At 46.1% G+C, this 24,830-nt stretch overlaps 1 protein-coding gene and 1 long non-coding RNA gene across 3 annotated transcripts in view; one reads left to right on the top strand and one right to left on the bottom strand.

The window, feature by feature from the left end:
* Positions 1 to 24,830, top strand: part of LOC143941045 (uncharacterized) — a 185,467-nt gene that overhangs the window by 61,517 nt on the left and 99,120 nt on the right. The gene's annotated exons all lie outside the window — the stretch shown is intronic.
* Positions 185 to 24,830, bottom strand: part of LOC143941044 (phospholipid-transporting ATPase IC-like) — a 198,272-nt gene continuing 173,626 nt past the window's right edge. Inside the window, exons 24-28 of the mRNA XM_077462954.1 lie at positions 20,888 to 20,971; positions 12,196 to 12,441; positions 7,155 to 7,287; positions 4,893 to 5,023; positions 185 to 2,552 (exon numbers count right to left, since the gene is read on the bottom strand). Coding sequence (XP_077319080.1) covers positions 2,325 to 2,552; positions 4,893 to 5,023; positions 7,155 to 7,287; positions 12,196 to 12,441; positions 20,888 to 20,971 — 822 coding nt within the window. The 3' untranslated portion in view covers positions 185 to 2,324. The remainder of the gene's footprint in view (positions 2,553 to 4,892; positions 5,024 to 7,154; positions 7,288 to 12,195; positions 12,442 to 20,887; positions 20,972 to 24,830) is intronic.

The following is a 24,830-nucleotide window of genomic DNA, read 5'->3' as shown; positions in this document are numbered from 1 at the left end:
TGTATGCAATCAGGCAGGCCCTTCTACTACATGGATTTGGTAAACCTGAAGGAAAAAATCAGCAGACAATCTGATAGTGTGTATGGGGCTTTATATATATAGTTTATTAAGAGCATTAAATAAACAAATATACAAACATCATGATCACCTGAATCCATGTAGAACAAGACACATTTTTTTTGCCTTAACATACTGAACAATGTAAACATCACTATGACCTGTTGTTGGACTTTTTGTTGTTGCACAGCTGTTAGTGCTGGATATATACAAAACGAATGATGGACAGGAGTGTATTTATAAAAAAGAAATTGCCTAGCAGCTCACCCTGTGAAAATGCAAATGGGGCAAAATAAAGATTGTTATTTGACTATTACCTGTGATGGTTACTTTTTTTTTTTTATGGATTTAAAACAGGAAATACCACATTTTGCCACTAGATGGTGCTAAGTACTATATGAATTTATTTTACTGTAATAATATTTCCTGTGCTGGTGGATTTTTTTTAATTTATTTTAAACGGAAAATACCAGATTTGGCCACTAGATGGTGCTAAGTACTATATGAATTTCCTGTGGAAAGGGAATGCAGCTCCCTAAGCCTCCAGACCTTCACAGGGGCTCCCGCCCTACTATGAACTCTCAGGTCCTGGCTTTGCGCAAGTCTGTAGAAACAAGAAAGGTCCTGGACTGCCGCACTCCGTAGAAAGGCATCTTTATTATGAAAAGTAAAAATCCAACGTAACAGTCAGATCAAGTAAGGACAAAACGGGGATCAATAACTGATGCGTTTCGCATCGTTACATGCTTACTCATAGCTAAATTAGACAAGAACCAACTGTCTACATAAGAAGGGAAATTAGATGAAAAATCTACCAATCAGAACATAGCAATTAGGTGAACACACCTTCTGGACAATTGGTGCTTGCATTTCCTATAATTCTTAGCACCATCTAGTGGCCAAATGCTGTATTTTCCATTTTAAATAAATAAAAAATGTACAGTATGACCAAGTCAGGATACAGCTTAAAGCGGAGTTCCAGTCATTTTTTTTATTTTTTTTTTAAAGATTGCTCTGTAACTGTCTCAACCTGTAAATTAACATTTCTAGCATGTCATTGTTTTTGTGGTTTTACTTTCTTTAAAAATAGTTACTTACTGATCTTGGAAGCAGGCAGGTTCCATTTTAGTTGTGGGCATCTGAAGCCCTCTTGCGTTAATTTCCTGGATTTCTGTGCCACTGTCTACCCAACATGCACCACCAACACCAAATCTCACACATGCCACATGCTCAGTAATGCCATATATATATATATATATATATATATATATATATATATATATATATAGTGATAATGTGTAGCCCGTGCTGAGACTGTATAACATTGGGGGTTATTTACTAAAGGCAAATCCACTTTGCACTTCAAGAGCATAGTGCACTTGGAAGTAAAGTCGCTGTAGATCCGAGGGGGACATGCAAGAAAAAAAAAAAAACAGCATTTTAGCTTGCACATGATTGGATAATAAAATCAGCAGCGCTTCCCCTCACTTCAGATCTGCCCCTCAGATTTACAGCAGCTGCACTTCCAAGTGCACTTTCAGTGCAATTTCAACTGCACTTTGCACTTGTAGTTTTCACTTGTAGTGCAAAGTGGATTTGCCTTTCATAAATAACCCCCATTGAGCAGACTTGTAATGTAACTATGTGCAGGGAGAGAGAGGAGCTGTCAGAATTAATCGGTGATGTCGGGGGTAGGTGGGACCGAACAGCCTTCGAACATTAGCCAATTATTGGACTTCTTAAGAAAGGGGGCGGAGCCGCATACACGTAGCCGCCCACCCTAACCCCATCCTATCGGTTGGTGTTCGATAGCTGCCGGTCCCGCCAATTCTCCCGACATCACCAATGAATTTCGACAGCTACTCTCTCCCCCTGCATACGCGAGATTTCGACAGTAGGCGACTCGCAAAGAGTCATGGGATACATGATGCCGCTATCCCAGGAACACTTGCGAATCGCCTAGTGACGCAAGGAGGAAGTAATGTTAAAATACAAAAAGCAGGTATTTAACAGCAAAAAAAAAAAAAAAAAAGGCCATTGTGAAAACTATGAGCTAAGGGCATGCAGCACAGCCAAAGAGAAAAAAATGGGTGGAACTCCGCTTTAAAAACATTGTTTTTTTTTTTGGCCCATTTGCAGAAAACGAATGTACATGCACTTTTACTGGGCAGCTTGCTCTGTGCACTCTATAAAGAGAGTTCCCCTGTCTGTAAATTGCCCATACTAACACACTTAGCACTCTTCTCCTTCCATGTATAGTCTTTATATTAGCTAGGTTGAGGTGATGCACTTGTTTCTTCGCTGTTTTCTGACACTCCACTAAGGGGAAGATTTCTTCTTCTTATGCTGCGCCCGGTGGAGATGAGGTCACCGTACCCTCTCTGGTGGGAGAAGGCATACGCGGAACGGCGAAGGGAGGTGCCACGCTGGATTGTTCCGGCTGCTTTCTGTGGTAGAGGTTCTTTCACTCTGTACTTCTCTGGATTTTTAGCAACCTTCACAGGAAAAAATATTTGACATCGAGTAAGAAATAAATTACAATTCATGACTGTCCACCAAGAGTAAAGGACACCTTGAACTGAACATCTAAAGAAAGGAAACATTCAGTGCATGCATGTTTATAGAAGAAACAAAATTCTATGGGTGCAGAGAGAGATCTCTTGATGGTACATCTCTAGGGTATAACTACATGGAACTTATCTTGGCACCAGAAGATCAACAACAATCCTTGTAGGAAGCATACCAGTTGTCAAAATCCCTTACTAAACATATGTACAAAAACAACCCCTCAATTCTGGGATTATAACGGCAACATAAAAAGCAAACAAAATGCTAATGTTACCAGGCTTTATATAATCTTTATGAATGCAAATAAGGTGAAAAACTTTCTTAAAAAGTGTAAATGTTAATGGCCGTTTCCTGTAAGAACCATAAATACATCCCCCTTGACTATCAGTAGTAGAGTTTTGCAGCTCAGAAGATAGCATGATAGAGACAACCAACGCGTCTCAAATATGCTTTCTCTTTTTCTTCCTCAGGTGTGCATGATGTGTGGGAAGATAATTCCACACTGGTAGGTCATGATTAAAAATAATGTTTAAAATCCAATGTTTTGTCACTTATCTCCACCGCCACCAGGGGTTGCCAAGATGCAGAAGAACACCCGTGAACCACTGGGGACATTCAGGTACACACTGATGGGTATCCAAAAGGGAGGGAAAAGGATAATATGAATCCAAAAGAGGGGGGTGACTGTCCCACACAAGACGCTGGATTCCCAAGGGGTAACTTAGTCTAGGGCAGCAGTACATCTAAATATCTCCCATGGATGAGGATATATATATATCCCCATATATGGGGATCTTTATATGGCGGCATGTACCCCAGGCCTGACATAGGGAGCAGAAGCTGGCCACATCACTTTCTCCTTTCATTTATTTAAGGATGAACCTATGGAGGTGACAAACCAAGAAACAGTGCTTTCCACTAATATCCGTACAATAAGGTAAATGGAGGGTATGTTGGACACTAAGACAATCAATATATCTTGACAAAAAAAAACACAAAAAAAGAAGTTTGGGTCTGTGCATAAAACCTATAGTTGGAAACATTTTCAAATGCAAGTAGGCGAGTATAGATGAGCATAGACTTATGGCACAATGGGGCTCTGGGCAATGTAGCAACCCTTCATCCCTTTGGTTGACATTGATAAGTACCGTAATTGCAAAGAAACACCACTCCATTTACACCAGCTGCCTACAAGTACAACCCCCCCCCCCCCCCCATGTAAAGTAACAGGCAGGTATTCAGCTTTGACCAATTGCACTATCTTAATAGTTTACTGCAGGAACATGAGGTTTGTAGTTAGGCCCCCTGGACATCCACCAGGGCCTGGGCTCTTGCCTAGTTTACCTTGTGAATGATCAAGATCTCTTGAGGAAGTACCTTGCTGAAGGAATTCCATGGATCTGCTGGAAGGATCAACAGGTACTAAAAGTATGTTTGCGGGGGGACAGGGCTGCTGTCATAAACAACGGGGTCTCATACAGCCAACCTGACAGGACCCGCATCCAAATAAGCACAGTTTACTATGCTTCAGTTATGAATGAACACCGTGAGTGATCGGTACCAATTGCTCATTTTGTTAATTCAGGAAAGGAAGGTGCTGGTAAATTTGATGTATTTATTGGATCCTTCCCCCTGTCTCCATCACGAAGGATCCTATTGTGTGCTTGCATCTGCCAGCGGTAAGGAGAGAAGGGAAGCCAGCAGCACTGCCGAAGTAAGGGGGCACACAGGAGAGCCTAGGCAGATGGTGGAAATGTATGTTGCACCGGGAGGGTGATCGGTTTGGCGGGGGGAGAAATTACTGGAACCAATCCCCTGTATTGCTCTCTCTGCAGTAGCTGAAAGCTGGTGGGATGGGGCAGGGAGAACCATACAGGGGATCAGTTTCAGTACTTGCCCCCCCCCCTTCCTGTCACGTCACTCACCCTCCCTTCCCACATCCGATTCACCCTGTTGCCTGGGGCCCCCTGCTGGCCTGGACCCTGTACAGGAGGACTGGCGGTACCCCTTATCTACGGCCCTGGACTCAGATATACAATAAGGGCTCATCCATGGCTTGGCAGTTTGGCAACACAAGGCAACACACCTTCCCGATCTGTGGAGAGATATGGTGCTATTCATTCTTTTTTTTTTTTTTTTTTTACTATAAGTTTGATGTGACTGACCAGATAAGGTAATGACCATCTTATGTCTAAGCAGCGGACCTTTTTCTTAGAACTGCTGATGTATTATGTATTACTTTGGGTTCCTTGCTAAAACTTGCATACCTTGTCGCTCTCAGAAGGCTTTATTATCTTCCACAAAAACCTCACTGCCAGCTCAGGAAGAAGGCATATGCCAGTCGCTAGAATGATGATTAACCAGATATAGGGTTGTCTTAAAGCATTGTTGATCACCCCTGGCATGGTAAAAAGAAAAAAAACATTTTTGAACTTCACAAAACCATTTGCGTTTATCCCTATTTCAAAAAAGGAACAAACTTTTCACACAAGTGCAATGCCAATGTCTAACCAGGCAATCTTTGTGTTTCTGTGCAGCTAATCCTTGTTCTGTCATAATCCCCACTTTTCTGTGCAGAAAATCCCTGTTCTGTGAATATCCACATTCTGTATAGCTGCTGTGACTTTTTGTAAGCTAACAGATATTTCTTTAAAAGTTTCAAGTCTGCATTGTAAATAATGACCTCTAATGCTGTGTACACACGGCCGGACTTTGACAGCAAAGGTCAGACGGAATGAATTCTATTGTGTGCGTGGGCTTCATCGGACCTTTGCTGTAGAAAAATCAGACGGACTTTAAATTTAGAACATGTTTCAAATCTTTCCAACGGACTCAAGTCCAGTCTAAAAATCCATTCTTCTGTGTGCTAGTCCAACAGACGAAAACTGACGCTAGGGCAGCTATTGGCTACTGGCTATGAATTTCCTTATTCCAGTCCAGTCGTACGTCATCACTGTTGAATCCATCGGACTTTGGTGTGATTGTGTTTGGCCAAGTCCGTTCATTTTAAAAGTCTGTCGGAAGTCCGCCGAAAGTCCATCGGGAAGACCGTCGGACCTAGTCTGCTGGAAAGTCTGGTCGTGTGTACACGGCATTGGTTTCCTAAATGCTTCACCCTCCCACCATCAGCCCAGTACATGGTATGTAACATTAGGAATGGTAATGGTAAGTTGACGGATAGGGTAGGAATGTGAATGCCTTAACTGTAGATGACTAGATTTGACAATCCTGGTTGCGCTGTCAGTGTTCTGTGCACCAACTCCAGGTTCCAGGCCCCCTGAAGTGGTTCCCTCCCAGAACTGGAAGTCCCCCTTGCAGAATTTTTTCCTTTTATTTTATACTTATATGTAGCACCTCGCAGGTTGCTAGATAGTGAGTAGGATGTGTACAAAGAGGTTTTCATTAGGATAGGCAAAATTACAGGCTTAGCTAGCAGCCAAGTCTGTCTGTTTTGATCTGGGTTGGGAGTGACACAGTGTAGAGCTGGTGACTCACATGCAGCATCAACAAGACCTCCCACTTCCTTACAGAAACTTCTAGAATATTCTGGAGAGGAAGGAGGAGAGAGGAGGTGGAGGTGGAGCTGCTTGGGATGTTTTGAGGAGCCCTGACCAATCCCCAACTTGGATTGGCAGGGGGCAGGCCTCCTTAAATACTCAGAGTCAGCCCAACTGGGGGAGGAGTTGTTCGGGTAGAAGCTGGAGTGCTAGGCTGTCGATGGGGTGTCCTTGGGCCTTGGTGCGGAAGGACCCTTCTCACAACACACGGAAGTGTCCTGGACAGGTAGCATGAGGGTAAAGATAATACAGCAGGAGAGCGCAGCCAGGCAATGTCTCCAGGGAGGAAAAACAGGTGGCAGCAAAGAGGACTGGTGAGTGACACACAGTCAGGAAGGACTGCGGAGGCATTTTTGAGAGGACTGGGAGGGTGAAGTCTGGGATAGGTGCAGAGCCAGTGGAGTGGATTGTGGTGGCACGGGCAGTGGAGAGAGGTAGCTGCAGCCAGGATGGCTGGCAGGACCTGAAGGAGTGGTGCCGGGATCAGTAGCGATGTGGACAGCTAGCACTAGGACTACTACAATTTTTTTCTGCTACACCAGAGGGGCCCACGGTCCCTGCCTGCAAAGGGGCATTCACCTTAGGCCTGGCTGAGCAGTGTCAGGCCTACAAATCAGTGCTAGCTGGTCAGAGAAGTGCAAACAAGTGATGTGCTGGAGGTGCTAAGGAGAGATGTGCTGGAGCTGAAAGGGGTTATAAACCCTTGCGTTTTTTCACTTTCCTATGCATTAAGGTGAAAAGTCCTGCATGCTGCATTTTTGGTGCGCTTTTCAAAACCACACCAAAAACACAGCTCCCCACTGAAATGAATGGAAAAGCATCAAACACGTGCCACGGTTGTGTTTTTGGTCAATATTTCACAGGTGCATGCCCACCAGAAATTGCACCAGAAACGCATCAAAAACAAATATTTAATTTTTAACGAGTTTTTTTTTATTATTATGGAGCAGTGTGAAAGCACTCTAACCATACCTGTCGACGTTGAGGTAGTTATCTGATACATTCCTTCACTGTGTGAATCGTATGTGATTGAAAAGTATACTACGATGGACCCAATCACTGAAAAGGCAAATAAAAAGCTCCAGAACGACATTATTATTGCAATCTGCAGATAAAAACATAAGTCAGACATTAGCAAGTTCATTTATATCTTAGGAGATTTTATTTCATCAAACTCTTCACTTTCTATAAGTTTGCAATGATTATATGGATGAAGCTTTTTTGGCCATACATCTGTTGTGGGTCACATGGGGTACACTTTCTTTTGCTCTCCCATGACCCATAGTCAGATGATAGCAGGCTATTGCCCAGCGTGGGAAGCTGCAGCTAGACATGTGCATGATGGAAAAAATTGTTTAGTTTTGTTTAGATCTAATTACAGTAAAACCTTGGATTGTGAGCATAATTTGCTCCAGAAACATACTTGTAATCCAAAGCACTTGTATAGCAAAGCGAATTTCCCCATAAGAAATAATGGAAACTCAAATTATTCGTTCCACAACCATTTATTCATAGGTCTAGGTTTACAGTCCATATAAAAAGATTATAGCAATGTGATAGGTTGTGTAACCATAAAATGTCCATCCACAAATGTAAGCCTCCACAAGAAGATTAGAAACAAAATCCAGCAGGAGCTCCAGAGGATAAAAGAGAACAGAGACAACTCTAAGTGTAGCAATATGGTTACATTTAATGAAGGTACAACATTTAGCAACTCACATGGTTGATAATTAAAACCGGAACATCTAAGTATGTAGGCATCTGGGGTAAAGCTGTCCACATAGACCGTTCTCCACACCACCGGCTCTCACCGCTGTCAGTCTGTGACCGGGAAGACTACGCTGCAGCGATCTGAAAGCAAGGCTTGAATCGCTCGTGGATCGCAGAGTGGAAGGGATGACAATGGCGGTGAGGAGGATAGTCTATGTCAGTGATGGCGAACCTTTTTGAGTCTGAGTGTCCAAACTGAAATAAATAAGTTGGTTTTGTGTTGTAAAGTGCCAACACGGCAATTCGCAAGAGAGGGGTGCTGAGCAAAAGAGAGGGGGTGTGTGAGAGAGATGGGGGTGTGTGTGAGAGAGATGGGGGTGTGTGTAAGAGAGAGGGGGGTTGTGAGATAGGGGTTTGTGAGAGAGAGAGAGAAAGGGGCAGGAGAGAGAGAGAGAGGACACATAGAGAAAGGTGACAGAGTGAGGGGGGGGACAGATAGATAGAGATAGGGGACACACACAGAGAGGGGGAGGGGGAGGGGTGTGAGATGCTGAGAGAGATGGGACAGAGAGAGATGGGACAGAGCAAGAGAGAGAGAGAGAGAGAGAGAAAGAGATGGGACAGAGAGAGAGATATGGGACAGATAAAGGGGAGGGCACAGTGAAACAGAGAGGGGACAGAGAGAGAGAGAGAGAGAGGTGACAGAGTGAGGTGGGGACAGATAGATAGAGATGGGGGACACACGGGGGCGCAGAGAGAGAGGGGGGACCGAGAGATGGGGGGAACACAGAGGGGGAGAAGTGTGAGAGATGCTGAGAGAGAGAGGGGGGCAGAGAGAGAGAAATATGGGACAGAGATAAAGGGGAGGGCACAGAGAAAGAGAGGGGGGCAGAGAGAGAGGGGAGGGCACAGAGAAAGAGAGAGAGAGGGGACAGAGAGAGAGAGAGAGAGAGAGAGAGAGAGGTGACAGAGAGACAGGGGGGGCAGAGAGAGAGGGGAGGGCACAGAGAAAGAGAGAGAGGGGACAGAGAGAGAGAGAGAGGGGACAGAGAGACGGGGGGGGGGGCACAGAGAGGGGAGGACACAGAGAGAGAGAGAGGGGGGCAGAGAGAGAGAAATATGGGACAGAGATAAAGGGGAGGGCACAGAGAAAGAGAGGGGGGGCAGAGAGAGAGGGGAGGGCACAGAGAAAGAGGGGACAGAGAGAGAGAGAGAGAGAGAGAGAGAGAGAGAGGGACAGAGAGACAGGGGGGCAGAGAGAGAGGGGAGGGCACAGAGAAAGAGAGAGAGGGGACAGAGAGAGAGGGGACAGAGAGAGAGAGAGAGAGGGGACAGAGAGACAGGGGGGGCACAGAGCGAGAGGGGAGGACACAGAGAGAGAGGGGGGGGCAGAGGGGGGCAGAGAGAGGTGGGACAGAGAGAGAGAGAGAGAGAGGGGGGACAGAGAGAGAGAGAGGGGAGGACACAGAGAGAGAGGGGAGGACACAGAGAGAGAGGGGGGACAGAGAGAGAGAGAGAGGGGGGACACAGAGAGAGAGAGGGACAGAGAGAGAGGGGGGACACAGAGAGAGGGGGGGGCACAGAGAGGGGGAGCAGAAAGAGGGGGACACGGGGGCTGAAAAAGAGGAGAGCTGAGAGAAAGGGAGACCTATAGCTCTGTCTTTATCTGCAATCCCTGCTCTGCCTCCCTGCCCCAGTCTTTGTCTGCAGGTATTCAGTGTATAATTGTACCCGGTACCTGTCTCCATCCCTGTTCCATCCAGCGGCTCCCTCACAGCCTGCGCCTCTCTCCTGCCCTTGTCTTCTGGGCCCATGGTCAGTCTGTTCTCCGGGCCTCACTGTTGAAGGAGGTTTGAGGAGTCCAAGCTCCGGAAGGCACCAGGGATGCTGCGCCCCTCTTTAGCCATACAATGAAGCAGTGAAGCTCTTCTCTCCCTCCCGTGCGTGCTGTCAGGCCTGTAGCCTACCACGCGGAGAATGTGGGGCCACCCACTCACTCGTGCAGACAGTTTCCCGCACCTTGCCGCTGCTTGCTTCTCTCCCTCGCGTGCTCTCAGGTCTGTAGCCTTCCGCGCGGAGGCTGCGGAGCCACCCGCCCACTCACTCGTGCAGTTAATTTCCTGCACCTCGCCACTGTTTGCTGCCATGTTCTCCCCACCGTGAACCAGGACCCTCTCGCGTGCCCACAGAGATGGCTCTGCGTGCCAGCTGTGGCACGCGTGCCATAGGTTCGCCATTACTGGTCTATGTGGTACTCATATGTAGCGTTCACTGAGCGCTCCGTATCCACTTACTTCACATTGCCTAGTCAGTCACTAGATTTGGGTAGCAGCTTTTTTAGTTTTAGTTTTTTTTAGGTTTTACACATTTGGCGCGAGGTTCACTTACTTACAAATTTGGGAGCAACCCAGTCTAAACTTCAGGGTGCTACATATAACCATATTGCTACACTTAGAGGCGCCCCTCTTTCTTTTATACTCAGTTGTGAACTGACGCCACTTGTATATCAAGACATCGCTTGCTTATCAAGTCAAAATGTATGAAAACATTTTGCTGATCTTGCAAAGTGCTCTCAAACCAAGGTTTTACTGTGTTTGCACTTAGTTAAATTTGGTTGATTCAATCGATTTGTATTCGGAATTCGTTTTATGTCTTCTTTTAGAATTTTCTTTGATTTTTTTTCGATTCGAAACGTTTGAATAGATACATTTTGAATTAAAAATGTTCTTTTTTTTTGTATACTCTTTTTTTATTCATTTTTCTTTTTTACAATCAATAAACAAACATTCAACCAACAAACATGGAGATAAAGAGAAAGAAAAAAAAGAGAGAAGAATAGGGGGCTGGATTTAATGCCCTCTCCCTTCATGATAAAGAAAACTACAGTATGTACTCCTGTGTACCTGGAGGTCCCCAAAGAAATTCCCTTAATTTGCAGAGATTTCCTCTCACTTCCTGTTTAGCTATGGGAGAGGAAGTGAAGGGAACTCTCCACAATGGAACACAGATGGCGCAAACAAACAAGTTAAGGGTTATAGCCCTCCTTTACTCAATCCAAAAGAAAAAAAAAGTTTTGCCTATAGTTCTACATTAACATGTCTTTCAGATTTTTATTTCTGTCTAAGATTTTCTTTCATTTCCTGTCCCTGTGACACCCATACAGGGAATGGAGTGTGTGGATGTCACAGGTAGGCACAGACAGCAATAAAAATACTGTCAGGAGTTTTGATCCTTCTTCACTCTTGTAACTCTAGTTTACATATAATTAGCATAAGTATCTTAATCCGTCTTGATATGAGATTCCTATGGTCCCCTGTACAGCAGCACTTTGACTGGGAATGGGAGAGGCAGCAGTCAAGGCCAAATGGGCTCTTCTGCATGTGCATCAGTGGTGGCTGGTGTTCACATTTTTTTTGTGGGGGGGGGGGGGTGGCAAACAGACCTGGCCTCCTCGCTCGCATTAGCACCCTCTGTGTGGCTCGTGATTGATCACAGCGACGATCCACTTGCACTACACACCACCCCCCCACACCGGGGCTCGATAGGCGGCAATCCTCGCATTACTGCCGCCCCCCCACGCAATCCATGGCCTCCTTACCTTATACAGCGAGAAGTGCGGGGAGGAGGATAAGGTGAGGGTGAACTGCTGAATCAATATGGGATAGGGCTCCTAAGAGAGAAACTGATGCTCCTCCTCCTGGCCGAAAAGGAGGCGGGTCTTGAGACCCATGCTAGGACTCCCAGTCGATCGGGTCTCAGGAGCCACTTCCTTATTGGTCAGGAGGGGAAGCAGGAAGACATTAGTGAATATTAATTTGCTAATGTCACAGTGCTCTGCACCCCGAGCTCACCCACCCTTTTAGAAGCCAATTAAAGCCTCTGGCTCTAAGCACGTGCTTAAAAAAAAACCCATTGAAATCCATACGTCCGGCGCCCTGCATGGAGATTAGGGGCTGGGCGCATGGATTAGGGGGGCGGCGCCACTAATGTGCATGTTCAAAAAATGAACATACCAGAAGGAGGAGAGAGCAAGGTGACACCTTATCAGGGTAATGATGCACCTTTGTTGTCTGATGAGCATGCTGTGGGCAGGGAGGTGGCCACTGCTGTACTCAATAACTAACGGTGAAAGTGATGTCACAGCTGTGGTATGAGTTACAAAATTGGCAGGAAAAAAAAATACAAATTCTCTTCCATGCCACCTTCAGTGAGGGGCCTTGTCTAGGATCTCACTATGTCTTTGAGTAATAAAAGTTTTTCTTGGGCCCACTTATTTTTCTGCTCCATACTAAAATAAACTTACCTGGAAATTTACAATGATAATAAGGGTAGTGGCAGTGGTGAAGGCAAATGTCTGATAGTCCGAGTTCACTTGTCCATCCTCTTTTACCATTTGCCAGAAAGCTCCATATGGGATGAAGAAGATGACAACAGATGTCACAGTGCCATGGAGCAGAGTTAGGAAGAACTTCCAGTAGTTGAAGAGTTGACCTTTCTGTCCGGGAATGTAGAGGCATGGGCACTGCATGCTCACCTTGTCATTGACATCCTTAGGTACAGACAGAAGATACAATAAAATGTGTGTTAAAAATTGGCAACACATGCAAGCCTAAAAACTGCTAATATGTTAAAGTGAAAATCCAGTTATATACAGGGACTTTGCATTTTCTTTATCATGGTGAGGACTGAGGACTAAAAAAATAAAATTGCTTCAGTTTGTGAATGAACAGAAAGCCGCTCAGCACAGAGCACTTCCCATTCATTAACTGTCCAGGGAAGCCGAGGCGGCACAGAAAGGGACTGAGGAATCTCTGTGTTTAATCCCTTACTTTGTATAAAAAGTGAGACATCAGAGGTCTGTTTAGACCCCTGATATTTCACCAAAGCTCCCCAACAGGCCAGTTAAAAAAGTAAAAATAAATAAATAAATAGAAAATCTGAAAAGTAATTAAAAATAAAATTACAGGCTCGTTCACATGTGCTTTTCTTTCCAAAAAGCAGTCAGCATTTGGATTGCTCTTCAGAGAACATTTGACAGGTGGTTGCGGGGCACTTGCAGTGTGGCGCTATTCATTTGAAGGGGTCTTGTTCAATGAGGGTATAGATTCTGCCATGGCTGCAAAGCACAGCATTGTGGCTGTGGCATTTTAGTGAAAAAATAATTTGATATTTTTTTTGGGGGAGGGGTGCCCAGCCAAGGTAGGCTGTACGGGCCCCCGTGATTTCTAACAGCAGTTCTGCTTGTTATATTTCCTCCTCCTCGATCCCCCCTCTTGACTTTACCATTGAAATCTATCAGTCCTCCCACGCATGCCAGAGTGCTAGGTGTAATTCTAGACTCTGACCTCTCCTTCAGGCTCTACATCCAATCACTGGCTACATCTTGTTGACATAACCTTCTGAACATTTCCAACGTTGCACCTTTTTAACTAACGACTCAACAAAATGACTAATTCTCACCCTGGCTATCTCCCACCTCGACTCGTGAAGCTTCATTTCCACTGACCTACCTATATACAGGCTATCCCTCCTCCAGTCCACCATGAATGCTGCTGTTAGTTTCATCCATCCAACTAATTAATCTGTGGCTGCTGCCCAGCTCTACCAATCCCTCCACTGGCTTCCGCCAGCCCAACATATAAAATTCAAAATGCTAACTACAAAATGCAAAACCATCCACAACACTGCCCCAAGCTACATCACTAACCTCAACTCAAGATATCATCCACTCTGCTTCTCTCAAGACCTACTTCTCTCTAGATCCCTAGTAACTTTCTCTCAGGCTCATCTCCAGGACTTCTGTAGAGCCTCTCCCATCCTCTGGAACTCCCTACCCTAATCTGTCAGGTTACCTACCCTACCCTGTCTGAGATCGATGAAAACGTATCTATTCTGGGAAGCCTATCTCACTTTCACCTGTACTTTGACTTTCTCCTTCAGTCCATCCCCCCACAGCTATTACCTTTTGTACCACTTCTTCCTTTTAAATTGTAAGCTCCATGGCCAGGGCCGTCCCAGTCCTTCTGTATTGAACTTTAACGTAACAGTACTGTCTGCCTTATATTGTAAAATGCTGTGCAAACTGTTGGTGCTATATAAATGGTGTATAGTAACAATAATAGTAATAATAATCATAATAAATGACCATGCATAAATGTTATTATATGTGTGCAAGTTCAATCATTGCTAGCATGACTCTGAATGGTAGGAGTAGCTACAACTTCCATTAAGGTGGGGGAGTCTACCCTCTCCACTAGGGATGAGCCGAACACCCCCCGGTTCGGTTCGCACCAGAACTTTCGAACGGACCCCAAATTTGTACGAACTTTAGAACCCCATTGAAGTCTATGGGACTCGAACGTTCGAAATTAAAAGTGCTAATTTTAACGGCTAATATGCAAAATACTGTCCTAAAAAGGGTTTGGGGACCTGACTCCTGCCTCAGGGGACATGGGTCAATGCAAAAAAAGTTTTAAAAATGTCCGTTTTGGCGGGAGCACTGATTTTAATGACGATTAAAGTGAAAAAAAAGTGAATTATTCCTTTAAATATGGTGCCTGGGGGGTGTCTGTAGTATGCCTGTGAAGTGCCACGTGTTTCCCGTGTTTAGAACAGTCCCTGCACAAAATGACATTAAACGGAAATAACACCATTTAAAACTGCTTGCGGTTTTAATGTTATATCTGGTTCCTGCAATATGGTTGAAAATCATTGAGAAAAATGGCATGGGTAGCCCTCCCTACCCATTACCAGCCTATTTGGGTCTTGTACGCATATTAAGGGGAACCATGTACCCATATTAAAAAAAGGAAATGCGTGTGGCCCCCAGGCCCTATATACTCAGAACAGCAGTATACAGACGGTGCAAACAAGACAGGGACTGTGTAGGTTTGTTGTGTTAAGTTGAATCTGTTTGTAATTTTCAACTGGTACATTTTTAAAGTGTAGCTCCAGTCAAAAAAACGATTTTTAAGCTTTTTGGAAAACATAGGGAAGGGTTATCACCCCTGTATAATTTGTTTTGTCGTCCATCTTTTTTCATCTCTCCTTCCGTTTGCAAGTAGGAGATGTTTGTAAGTTGGATGTTTGAAAGTAGGGGCCTGCCCTATATGCTCTGCAGAAATGGCGGAACAAGGTGTTGGTTTTGCCACAACATTGTAAGCCCTCAAAGTGACTCTTGGTGGGCGCTGGAGCGCCCTGCTGTGAACGATTATATCAAGAATTGTAATTACATGCCATTGTTGAACAGTGGTAGAAAAATTGACCTTTGGTGGTTGTGGTGCTGGTGCCACAACACTATAAGTCCTCATCGTTACTCTGGGTGGGCACAGGAAGGGGCCCTCCTGTGAAATATTATATCAAGAATTGTAATTACATGTCCCTGTTAAACAGGGGCAGAAAAATTTGGCCTTAGGCACTGGTGCTGGTGCCACCACACTGCAACCTCTCCCATATACTATAGTTTTATTGCAGGAATTAGCCCTGCTGCAAAGCATTGCATCAAAAATTGTACTTAAACGCCCCTGTTAAACAGGGGCAGAAAAATTGGGCCTTAGGCATCACCCAGAACCAGAAATGTTCTTCCAACATATCAGCGGAGGAGGAAGAGGCTAGACAATCAACATGACAGGACAGTCACTCAGCATCAGCATAGGCAGTCTTGAAGGGATGTGATATTTCAAAAAAAAATATTCTGTTACATCAGCTTCAGGTGCTTGGTAGCTGTGGGTGATCCAAGACTGATTCATCTTGATGAAGGTCAGTCGATCAACTGATTCGGTGGACAGGCGCACCCTGTGATCGGTAACAAAGCCACCAGCAGCACTGAAGGTGCGTTCCGAAAGAACGCTGGATGCAGGACAGGCCAGTAGCTCAATTGCATACTGTGCAAGCTCTGGCCAGTGATCCATCCTCAAGACCCAGTAAGCCAGAGGATTTTTGGTGGGAAAGGTGTCCAAGTCTGACCTTGCCCCTAGGTATTCCTGCACCATGTAAATCAGACGCTGGCGATGGGTGCTGGAACCGATCATACCTTGGGGCTGCGGACTAAAAAATTGTCTGAAAGCATCAGTCAGACGGCCACCTTCTCCACCGCTCCTTCTGACCGATGCCTTAGCAACACGTTGTCCAGGACCAGGAGTTTGTAACCTCCCAGTCTCTGGGAACGCGTTGCACAGACCTTTCTGCAAGGCCTCCCGGAGATGTCTCATCCTCTGCTCCCTCTGCGATGGCAAGATAAGGTCGGCAACCTTACCCTTGTACCGTGGATCAAGGAGAGTGGCCAGCCAGTAATGGTCCCTCTCCTTGATCCGAAGAATACGAGGATCCTTCCGCAGGCTTTGCAGGATCAGGGAGGCCATGCAGCGTAGGTTAGCTGAGGCATTCGGTCCGGAGTCCTCTGGGTCACTAAGGACAACATGATCCACAGCTACCTCCTCCCAGCCATGTACAAGTCCACGTGTTTCTTGGGACTGTAAATCATCCCTACAAGACTGCTGCTGCTGCTGATGCTGAGTGCCAGCCTCCACCTCCATGCTGACACAATCATCCTCCTCCTCCTCTTCCTCCTCCTCATCCTCTTCCTGTGTGATGGGTGGCACAGCAGGAACACTGTCTGGATAAAGGGGGCCTTGAGAGGCAAGGAAGTCCTCCTCTTCCTGCCTCTGTTCTGCCTCAAGTGCCCTGTCCATTATTCCACGCAGCGTATGCTCCAAGAGGTGGACAAGAGGTACAGTGTCACTGATGCATGCACTGTCACTGCTCACCATCCTTGTGGCCTCCTCAAACGGTGACAGGACAGTGCATGCATCCCTGATCATGCCCCACTGGCGTGGTGAGAAAAAACCGAGCTCCCCTGACCCTGTCCTGGTGCCGTAGTCGCACAGGTACTCATTGATGGCCCTCTGCTGCGTGTGCAGCCGCTGCAGCATGGCCAACGTTGAGTTCCACCTGGTGGGCATGTCACATATAAGGCGGTTCTTGGGCAGGTTCAACTCCTTTTGGAGCTCAGCCAGCCGAGCACAGGCATTAAATGATCGGCGGAAATGCACACAGACTTTCCTGGCCTGCTTCAGGACATCCTGTAAGCCGGGGTACCTGCCCAAGAACCGCTGCACCACCAGGTTAAGGACGTGAGCTACATAGGGCACATGGGTCAGTTGTCCCTGTCGGAGGGCGGAGAGGAGGTTGGTGCCATTGTCACAAACCACCATTCCTGGCTTAAGCTGGCGTGGCGTCAACCACCTCTCGGCCTGCCTCTGCAGAGCTGAAAAAACATCCGCCCCAGTGTGGCTCCTGTCCCCCAAACAAACCAGCGCAAGCACGGCATGGCATTGTTTTGCCTGCGTACATGCGTAGCCCCTGGAACGCCTACGGAGCACCGCTGGTTCTGAGGACAGAGCACTGGAAGAGGCCATGGAGGAAGAAGAAGAGGAGGGGGTGGAGGAGAGAGGTGTGTCACAACCAATAGTAGCATTTTGGAGGCGTGGTGGCGGAACAACCTCCAACACTACTGCACCTTGTCCTGCATCCTTCCCAGCTGCCAGAAGAGTGACCCAATGGGCCGTGAAAGACAGGTAACGTCCCTGTCCATGCCTGCTGGACCATGAGTCAGCGGTAATATGCACCTTACCGCTGACCGCCCTGTCCAGCGAGGCAAGGACATTGCCTTCCACATGCCGGTAGAGAGCCGGAATCGCCTTCCGTGAGAAAAAGTGGCGTTTGGGGACCTGCCACTGAGGAACCGCACATTGTACAAACTCACGGAAGGGGGCCGAGTCTACCAACTGAAAAGGCAGCAGTTGAAGTGCTAGCAATTTAGCCAAGCTAGCATTCAACCGCTGGGCATGTGGATGGCTGGGAGTGAACTTCTTTCACCGGTCCAGCAGCTGGGGCAGGGACATTTGCCTGCTATAATCGGACGTGGGTGTACCGCTAGCAGAGTTCCCGGAAGCACTTGGCTGTGACACACCTAATTCTACACCTTCATTCCTCTCAGAGCAGGTTTCAGAGAGGACTGAAGGTCTAGTGGGGTTGGAGATGCCAGCTGATGAGGAGCAAGGAGAGGTCCGCTTTGTTCTTTGGTGTGGGTCTTTGAGGTACGCTTGCCAACGAGCTGCATGGCAGGTCAACACATGTCTGGTCAAGCATGTGGTGCCCAAGCGGCTGATGTTTTGGCCACGCGAGATACGCTTGAGACATATGTTTCAAATAGCAGCGGTGCGATCTGATGCACTCGTCTCAAAAAAGGCCCACACCAAAGAACTTTTAGAATAACGCGCAGAGGCAGCGCCCTGCACAGGCGGAGCTCTGCGGTGTGATTCAGTCAGTGTGCTGCCCCTAAGCTGGCCCCCGGAGGGCATCCTGCCTCATTGGACATGTGCCTCCTCCTCCTCCTGCTCCTCCTCCTCCTCCTCTCTCCTTCCAGGCACCCATGTGGAGTCAGTGCCCTCATCATCCCCTCCCTCTTCATCGCTGTAGCAAACCTGGCAGTATGCTGCAGCTTGTGGAACATGACTGCCAGATTGCTGTCCTTCTTGAGCATTCCCTCTCTCTGCGCTCACGCTACTGCCTTCCTCTAGCTGAGTGTCATCATCAGAGCACACAAAACACTGGGCATCCTCCCGGAGCATGTACCCAACACTGTGCTCAAAGAGTTCAGGAGACTCCTCAGGAGGACGTGGTGGGTCTAGGGAAGGAGTCACTGATGATGACATTGAGAGGAGGGAAGACGATGCGTTGGCAGCTGCTTTGCTAGTACCCTGAGACTGGGTGAGAGAGGATGAGGAGGATGAAGAGGGCTTGGTCATCCACTCTACCAAGTCATTGGCATGTTGCGGTTCAACATGTCCAGCTGCCGAAAAGAAGGACAAGCGTGTCCCATCGCCATGTGCTGATGACAATGCACCGCGTCCACGACCAGCACTGTTGTCTCTAGACACAGAGTCTGCTTGCCCTCTTTTATCGGCTCGCGCCTGTCTGCCTCTCCTTGCTGGCCTTCCAGACATGGTAATGGCCTGAAGGGAGTTGGGTAAAACAGCAGTGTAATGGAGTCACACAACACCCACTAAGCCCTGCAGATGGCTCTATTAGAGAACAGCAATAAACGGTAGATACAGGTGTATATTGTGCTGGAGTCACACAACACCCACTAACTCCTGCAGATGCCTTTATTATAGAACAACAGAGATAAAGGGGTATACTGTAATTGAGTCACACAACACCCACTAAGCCCTGCAGATGGCTCTATTAGAGAACAGCAATAAAGGGTAGATACAGGTGTATATTGTGCTGGAGGCACAAAAAACCCACTAACTCCTGCAGATGCCTTTTTTATAGAACACCAGAGATAAAGGGGTATATACAGATGTATACTGTGCTGTGCTGGAGGCACACACAACTTCCAATAACTCCTGCATATGGCAAGTGGGCTCAAATAGAGAAGAGCTATGTAGGTGGATATAGCGGTGTTTACTGGGTACAGAGCACGCAGACAGCACGCACAAGCTCCTAACACTACTGACTGCAAGCTCTATTATAAAAGATAGATCACTAGCTATATAGGTGAGGTGAATATAGCGGTGTATACTGCAGTCAGGGCACACAGACAACAACCACTACACAACAGCAAGATCGAAAATCGGCCGAAAACGATCGGTGCGTACTGTGTTGAAGGTACACAGAACACCCACTAACTGCTTCAGACGCCAACACACTACACTAGGCCGCCGCACTGGCGGCCTTATATAGTGTGGGGCGTGTACTACACAGCCTGAGCTATGATTGGCCACAGGCATCCTACCTGTGGCCAATCATGGCTCTCCTCGCTGCTGGCGCTGTGATTGGCCAAGCATGCGGGGTCACAGTGCATGTTTGGCCAATCATGAGCCAGCAATGCACTGCGATGACGCAGTGCATTGTGGGCCAGGAGCGTCACACGAATTTGGCGTGAACGGCCCATAACGTTCGGAATTCTCCGAACGGGCGAACAGCCGATGTTCGAGTCGAACGTATGTTCGACTCGAACACGAAGCTCATCCCTACTCTCCACACATATCTTGATTTTAGGTCACAATTATTACCTTTTTTGTATTTCTATTTTTTTCATCAGTCAAGTATAATTCAGTCAAGTATAATGCCGTGTACACACGGTCGGACTTTCCAACAACAAATGTTCGATGGGAGCTTGTTGTCAGAAATTCTGACCGTGTGTAGGCTTCATCGGACATTTGCTATTGGAATTTCTGACAACAAAAATTTGAGAGCTGGATCTCAAATTTTCCAACAACAAAGTCTGTTGTCGAAAATTCTGAGCGTGTGTACACAGTTCTGACGCACAAAATTCCACGCATGCTCGGAATCAAGCAGAAGAGCCGCACTGGCTATTGAACTTAATTTTTCTCGTCGTACGCGTTGTACGTCACCGCGTTCTTGACGTTTGGAATTTCTGACAAGATTTGTGACCGTGTGTAAGCAAGACAAGTTTGAGCCAACATCTGTCAGGAAAAAAAAATGGAATGTGCGATCGTGTGTACGTGGCATTAGAATGCAGGTTTTTACAGTACAGGATTTGCCAATACACAGGATGTGCCATCAAAAATTTGGATGGAAGACATGGATAATTGGGTGGAAGGAAGTGTCTGGACATAAAAATTGCCCTCGGGAAAAATAGTAGTGGCATGGCTTATTCTGTGAGAAATAAAAGTGAACAAACAAGCTTTTCCAACCCGTCCAACACTTTTCCCATAGGAGCAGTCAATAAACCATTTTCATTGCTGCCATTGACATAAGACTATTGTACCAACGGTCAACTGGGTCATGTTCATCTTGTGTCTATGGTCAGCTGAACACACACATTAATCTGTAGTAGCTGTTTAGGCTGGTTTTACATTATGGAACATCCATTTTCTATTATGATCAGACTGTCCTCTACTATGCTTATTAAAAACAGATAGTTTGGAGGTCGCTTGGCAAACTGAGTGGGTGGTATACCATACCTGATCCTGCAGGCCAACAATAATGACGGGAAGACTGGCATATAGCAGGTTGTAGAGAGTAATGAACACGCTATCATACACAGTCTAAAAGTAGACAAAAAAAAGACAAAGAATTAAACTTTGTTGCATAAAAACATGAAAAAGTCAATCAACGGGCCTCTTGGAACCGATCTGAATATGATCTACCATCCATCCCTATAAACTCTTGTTTACATTATATTGACCTTTTAAGACATGCAGACTGAATTTGATCTATACACCTTTTTTCTTATATACACTATATTACCAAAAGTTTTAGGACACCTGCCTTTACACGCACATGAACTTTAATAGCATCCCAGGCTTAGTCTGTAGGGTTCAATATTGAGTTGGCCCACCCTTTGCAGATATGATAGCTTCAACTCTTCTGGGAAGGCTGTCCACAAGGTTTAGGAGTGTGACTTTGGGAATGTTGGACCATTCTTCCAGAAGTGCATTTATGAGGGCAGGCACTGATGTTGGATGAGAAGCCCTGGCTCGCAGTCTCCGCTCAAATTCATCCCAAAGGTGTTCTATCAGGTTGAGATCAGGACTCTGTGCAGTCTAGTCAAGTTCCTCCACCCCAAAATCACTCATCCATGTCTTAATAGACCTTGCGTTGTGCACTGGTCCAAATAATTTGGTGGAGGGGGATTATGGTGTGGGTTGTTTTTCAGGGGTTGGGCTTGGCCCCTTAGTTCCAGTGAAGGAAACTCTTAAGGCATCAGCATACCAAGACATTTTGGACAATTTCATGCTCCCAAATTTGTGAGAACAGTTTGGGGATGGCCCCTTCCTGTTCCAACATGACTGCACACCCGTGCACAAAGCAAGGTCCATAAAGACATGGATGAGTGAGTTTGAGGTGGAGGAAATTGACTGGCCTGCACAGATTCCTGATCTCAACTAGATAGAACACCTTTGGGATGAATTAGAGCAGAGACTGCGAGCAAAGCCTTTTCATCCAACATCAGTTCCTGACCTCACAATTTCGCTTCTGAAAGAATGGTCAGACATTCCTATAGACACACTCCTAAACCTTGTGGACAACCTTCCCAGAAGAGTTGAAACTGTTATAACTGCAAAGTGTGGGCCAACCTGATTACTGAACCCTAAGGGCTAAGACTAGGATGGCATTAAAGTTCATGTGCGTGTAAAGGCACACGTCCCAATACTTTTGGTAATATAGTGTATCTGTATATGATTTCCGTTGCCGGGGCTGAACCCTCCCTGGTCCATGTACCTATTTCTTTTCATGATGGTTTATCTTGGCATATTTCTAATCTTTACTTGACATATTTTACCATAACCTAAGATTTGCCTTCAAAATATGCGATACTTTTCTCTTTTCTGGTCATCATTTATCTGTACTACATGTCACAGGTCTATTCAGTGTTTGTATATTATTTGTTTGTTATGCCCTGAAAACTTAACAATAATAAAAAAAAGTCAATCAAAATGTCTAATTAGGCAAGGAATTGGGAATGTAATGTACACAGTAGTGACAATTGTCAGCATTTTATTTATTTATTAGCAAAAGCAAAAGAACAGCCCCAGTGGTGAGTTTTGCATATTGTAAATTAACATCACGTCCATCAATAGCAAGGTAAGAGAGAAAAAGAGTGTAAGCGAGATGGTGGGAGGGAAGTACAGAGAACGAGAGGGTTATGCCCTGTTCACACGGTCGGCTTTTCCGACGGAAAATGTGCGATTGGATCGCGTTGTTGGAAAATCTGATCTTGTGTGGGCTCCATCTGACTTTTTCCGTCGGATTTTCCGACGCACAAAGTTTGCGGGCAGGATCTAAAATTTTCCAACAACAAAATCCGATCTCATAAATTCCGATCATGTGTGTAGACAATTCCGACAGAAAAAATGCCACGCATGCTCAGAATAAACTAAGAGACAAAAGCTATTGGCTACTGGCCCGTTTATAGTCCCGACATAGGTGTTTGATGTCACCTCGTTCAGAACGATCGGATTTTCCGACAACTTTGTGCGACCGCGTGTATGCAACACAAGTTTCGTCCAAAATCAGTCTGAAAAAATCCAACGGATTTTGTGGCCGGAATGTCCGATTGTGTGTACATGGTATTAGACTAGACCGAGAAGAAGAGTATGTCTTGGGGCAGAGAACAGTCTGATGTATTGATGCAGTATGGTGCACATTGATGGTCTGATAAAGCTGACAACATTTAACACTTTTAGCCCTTGTACACACAGTCGGACATTCCGACAACAAAATCCGTCGGATTTTGTTCGACGGATTTTGTCCGAAACCGGTGTTGCATACACACGGTCGGACAAAGTTGTTGTAAAATCCGATCGTTCTGAACGTGATGAAGTTTTTTCGTTACGACAGGACTACGTTCAGGCTAGTAGCCAATAGCTTTGGTCTAGGAATTTGATGTGAGCATGCGTGGCACTTTGTCCGATCGGAATTCTCTACAAATGATCGGACAAAGTCTGATTGGATCATGTTGTCGGAAAATTTTATAGCCCAGCTCTAAAACTTTGTCGGCCGGATATTCAGACGGAAACAGTTTGATGGAGCCCACACATGGTCGGATTATCCGACAACATGGTCCGATCGGACATTTTCCGTCGGAATGTCTGACCGTGTGTACAAGGGCTAATACGTTTTTTAGGAGTCAGTCTACTAAAAAGCGATATTGCTGATTTTGTCAGATGTTCTATTACCAAAACTATAGTTCTTCAATTCTTCAGAGCAGCCATTCTCAGCCAGGGTTCTACCAGAGGTTTTTAGGGGTTTCTTGAGATGGCTGATTGACCTTCTACCTGATGGTGCCTACATAGTTAAATGCTACTTGACAAAGCCAACAGCATGGCCATATATGGCATAGCATCCTTTTTATATGTTTGTAAGGGTAGCACTCTGACCAGGTCTTTTTTTCTCAGAAAATAGGTATAGGAACTCTAACACGACCCCCTCAAAAGACCCCTCCACCCACACCCTACAAACCGCATCAAATAATGGGTGTGGTCAAATGTCACTAACAGTGGGAGGTCTTAAAAGAGTGCATTACAGAGTGCAGTGTTCAAGGGTGTGCTGCATACAGAGTGTAGAGTTCAGCCTTCTTCCACTTATACTTAACTCTACATCCCCCATCCACGTCTAACTTTCACCACTTTTCAGCTCTGACCTCTACATGCAATACCCCTCCCCACTTCTCTGCCCCCCCCATCTTCCGATGGACAAAGTGCCACGCATGCTCAGAATAAATTATGAGACAAAAGCTATTGGCTACTACCCTCGTTATAGTCCCGTCATACGTGTTGTACGGCACCATGTTCTGAACGATCGGATTTTCCAACAACTTTGTGTGACCGTGTGTATGCAAGACAAGTTTGGACTAAAATTCATCAGAAAAAATCAGACGGATTTTGTCGTCGGAATGTCCGACCGTGTGTACAGGGCATTAGGCTGAAGCACCCAGTCGGCTTTAGTACCTCCCCGCACACTGTAGTTGGCTCCACCTCTCTCACTTGTGGGGAGCCTATCCAGTGGAGGTGTCGGCATCGGCACTGCCCCCCGGGCACCTAAATCTCCCTTGTCCCCATCCTGCATTTAGTGGGGGCCACTCAGGAGGTCAGACCTGTGGGAGCCATTGGGAGACAAGCTGCCACATGTAAACACAGAAGCCGGACTTCTGTGTTTACAAATGATAGTGGTGAGCAGGGAGCGGAGGGCCTGAGCCAGAGGTGGTGGAACTGAGTTCCCCCTAGTTCCTGCTGAAAAAAGTCCCTGACTCAGACCATCACTGTAATGCCGTGTACACACGATCGGACATTCCGACAACAAAACCGTGGATTTTTTTTACGAAGTCTTGCATACACATGGTCACACAAATGTTGGAAATTCTGAACGTCAAGAACGTGGTGACGTACAAGACGTATGAAGAGC

This window comes from Lithobates pipiens, unplaced genomic scaffold (assembly GCF_037356315.1).
Source record: "Lithobates pipiens isolate NorthernLeopardFrog02 unplaced genomic scaffold, aLitPip1_a1.2 Scaffold_3, whole genome shotgun sequence".
Classification (NCBI taxonomy): domain Eukaryota; kingdom Metazoa; phylum Chordata; class Amphibia; order Anura; family Ranidae; genus Lithobates; species Lithobates pipiens.
This window is presented reverse-complemented; position numbering and strand designations above follow the sequence as displayed.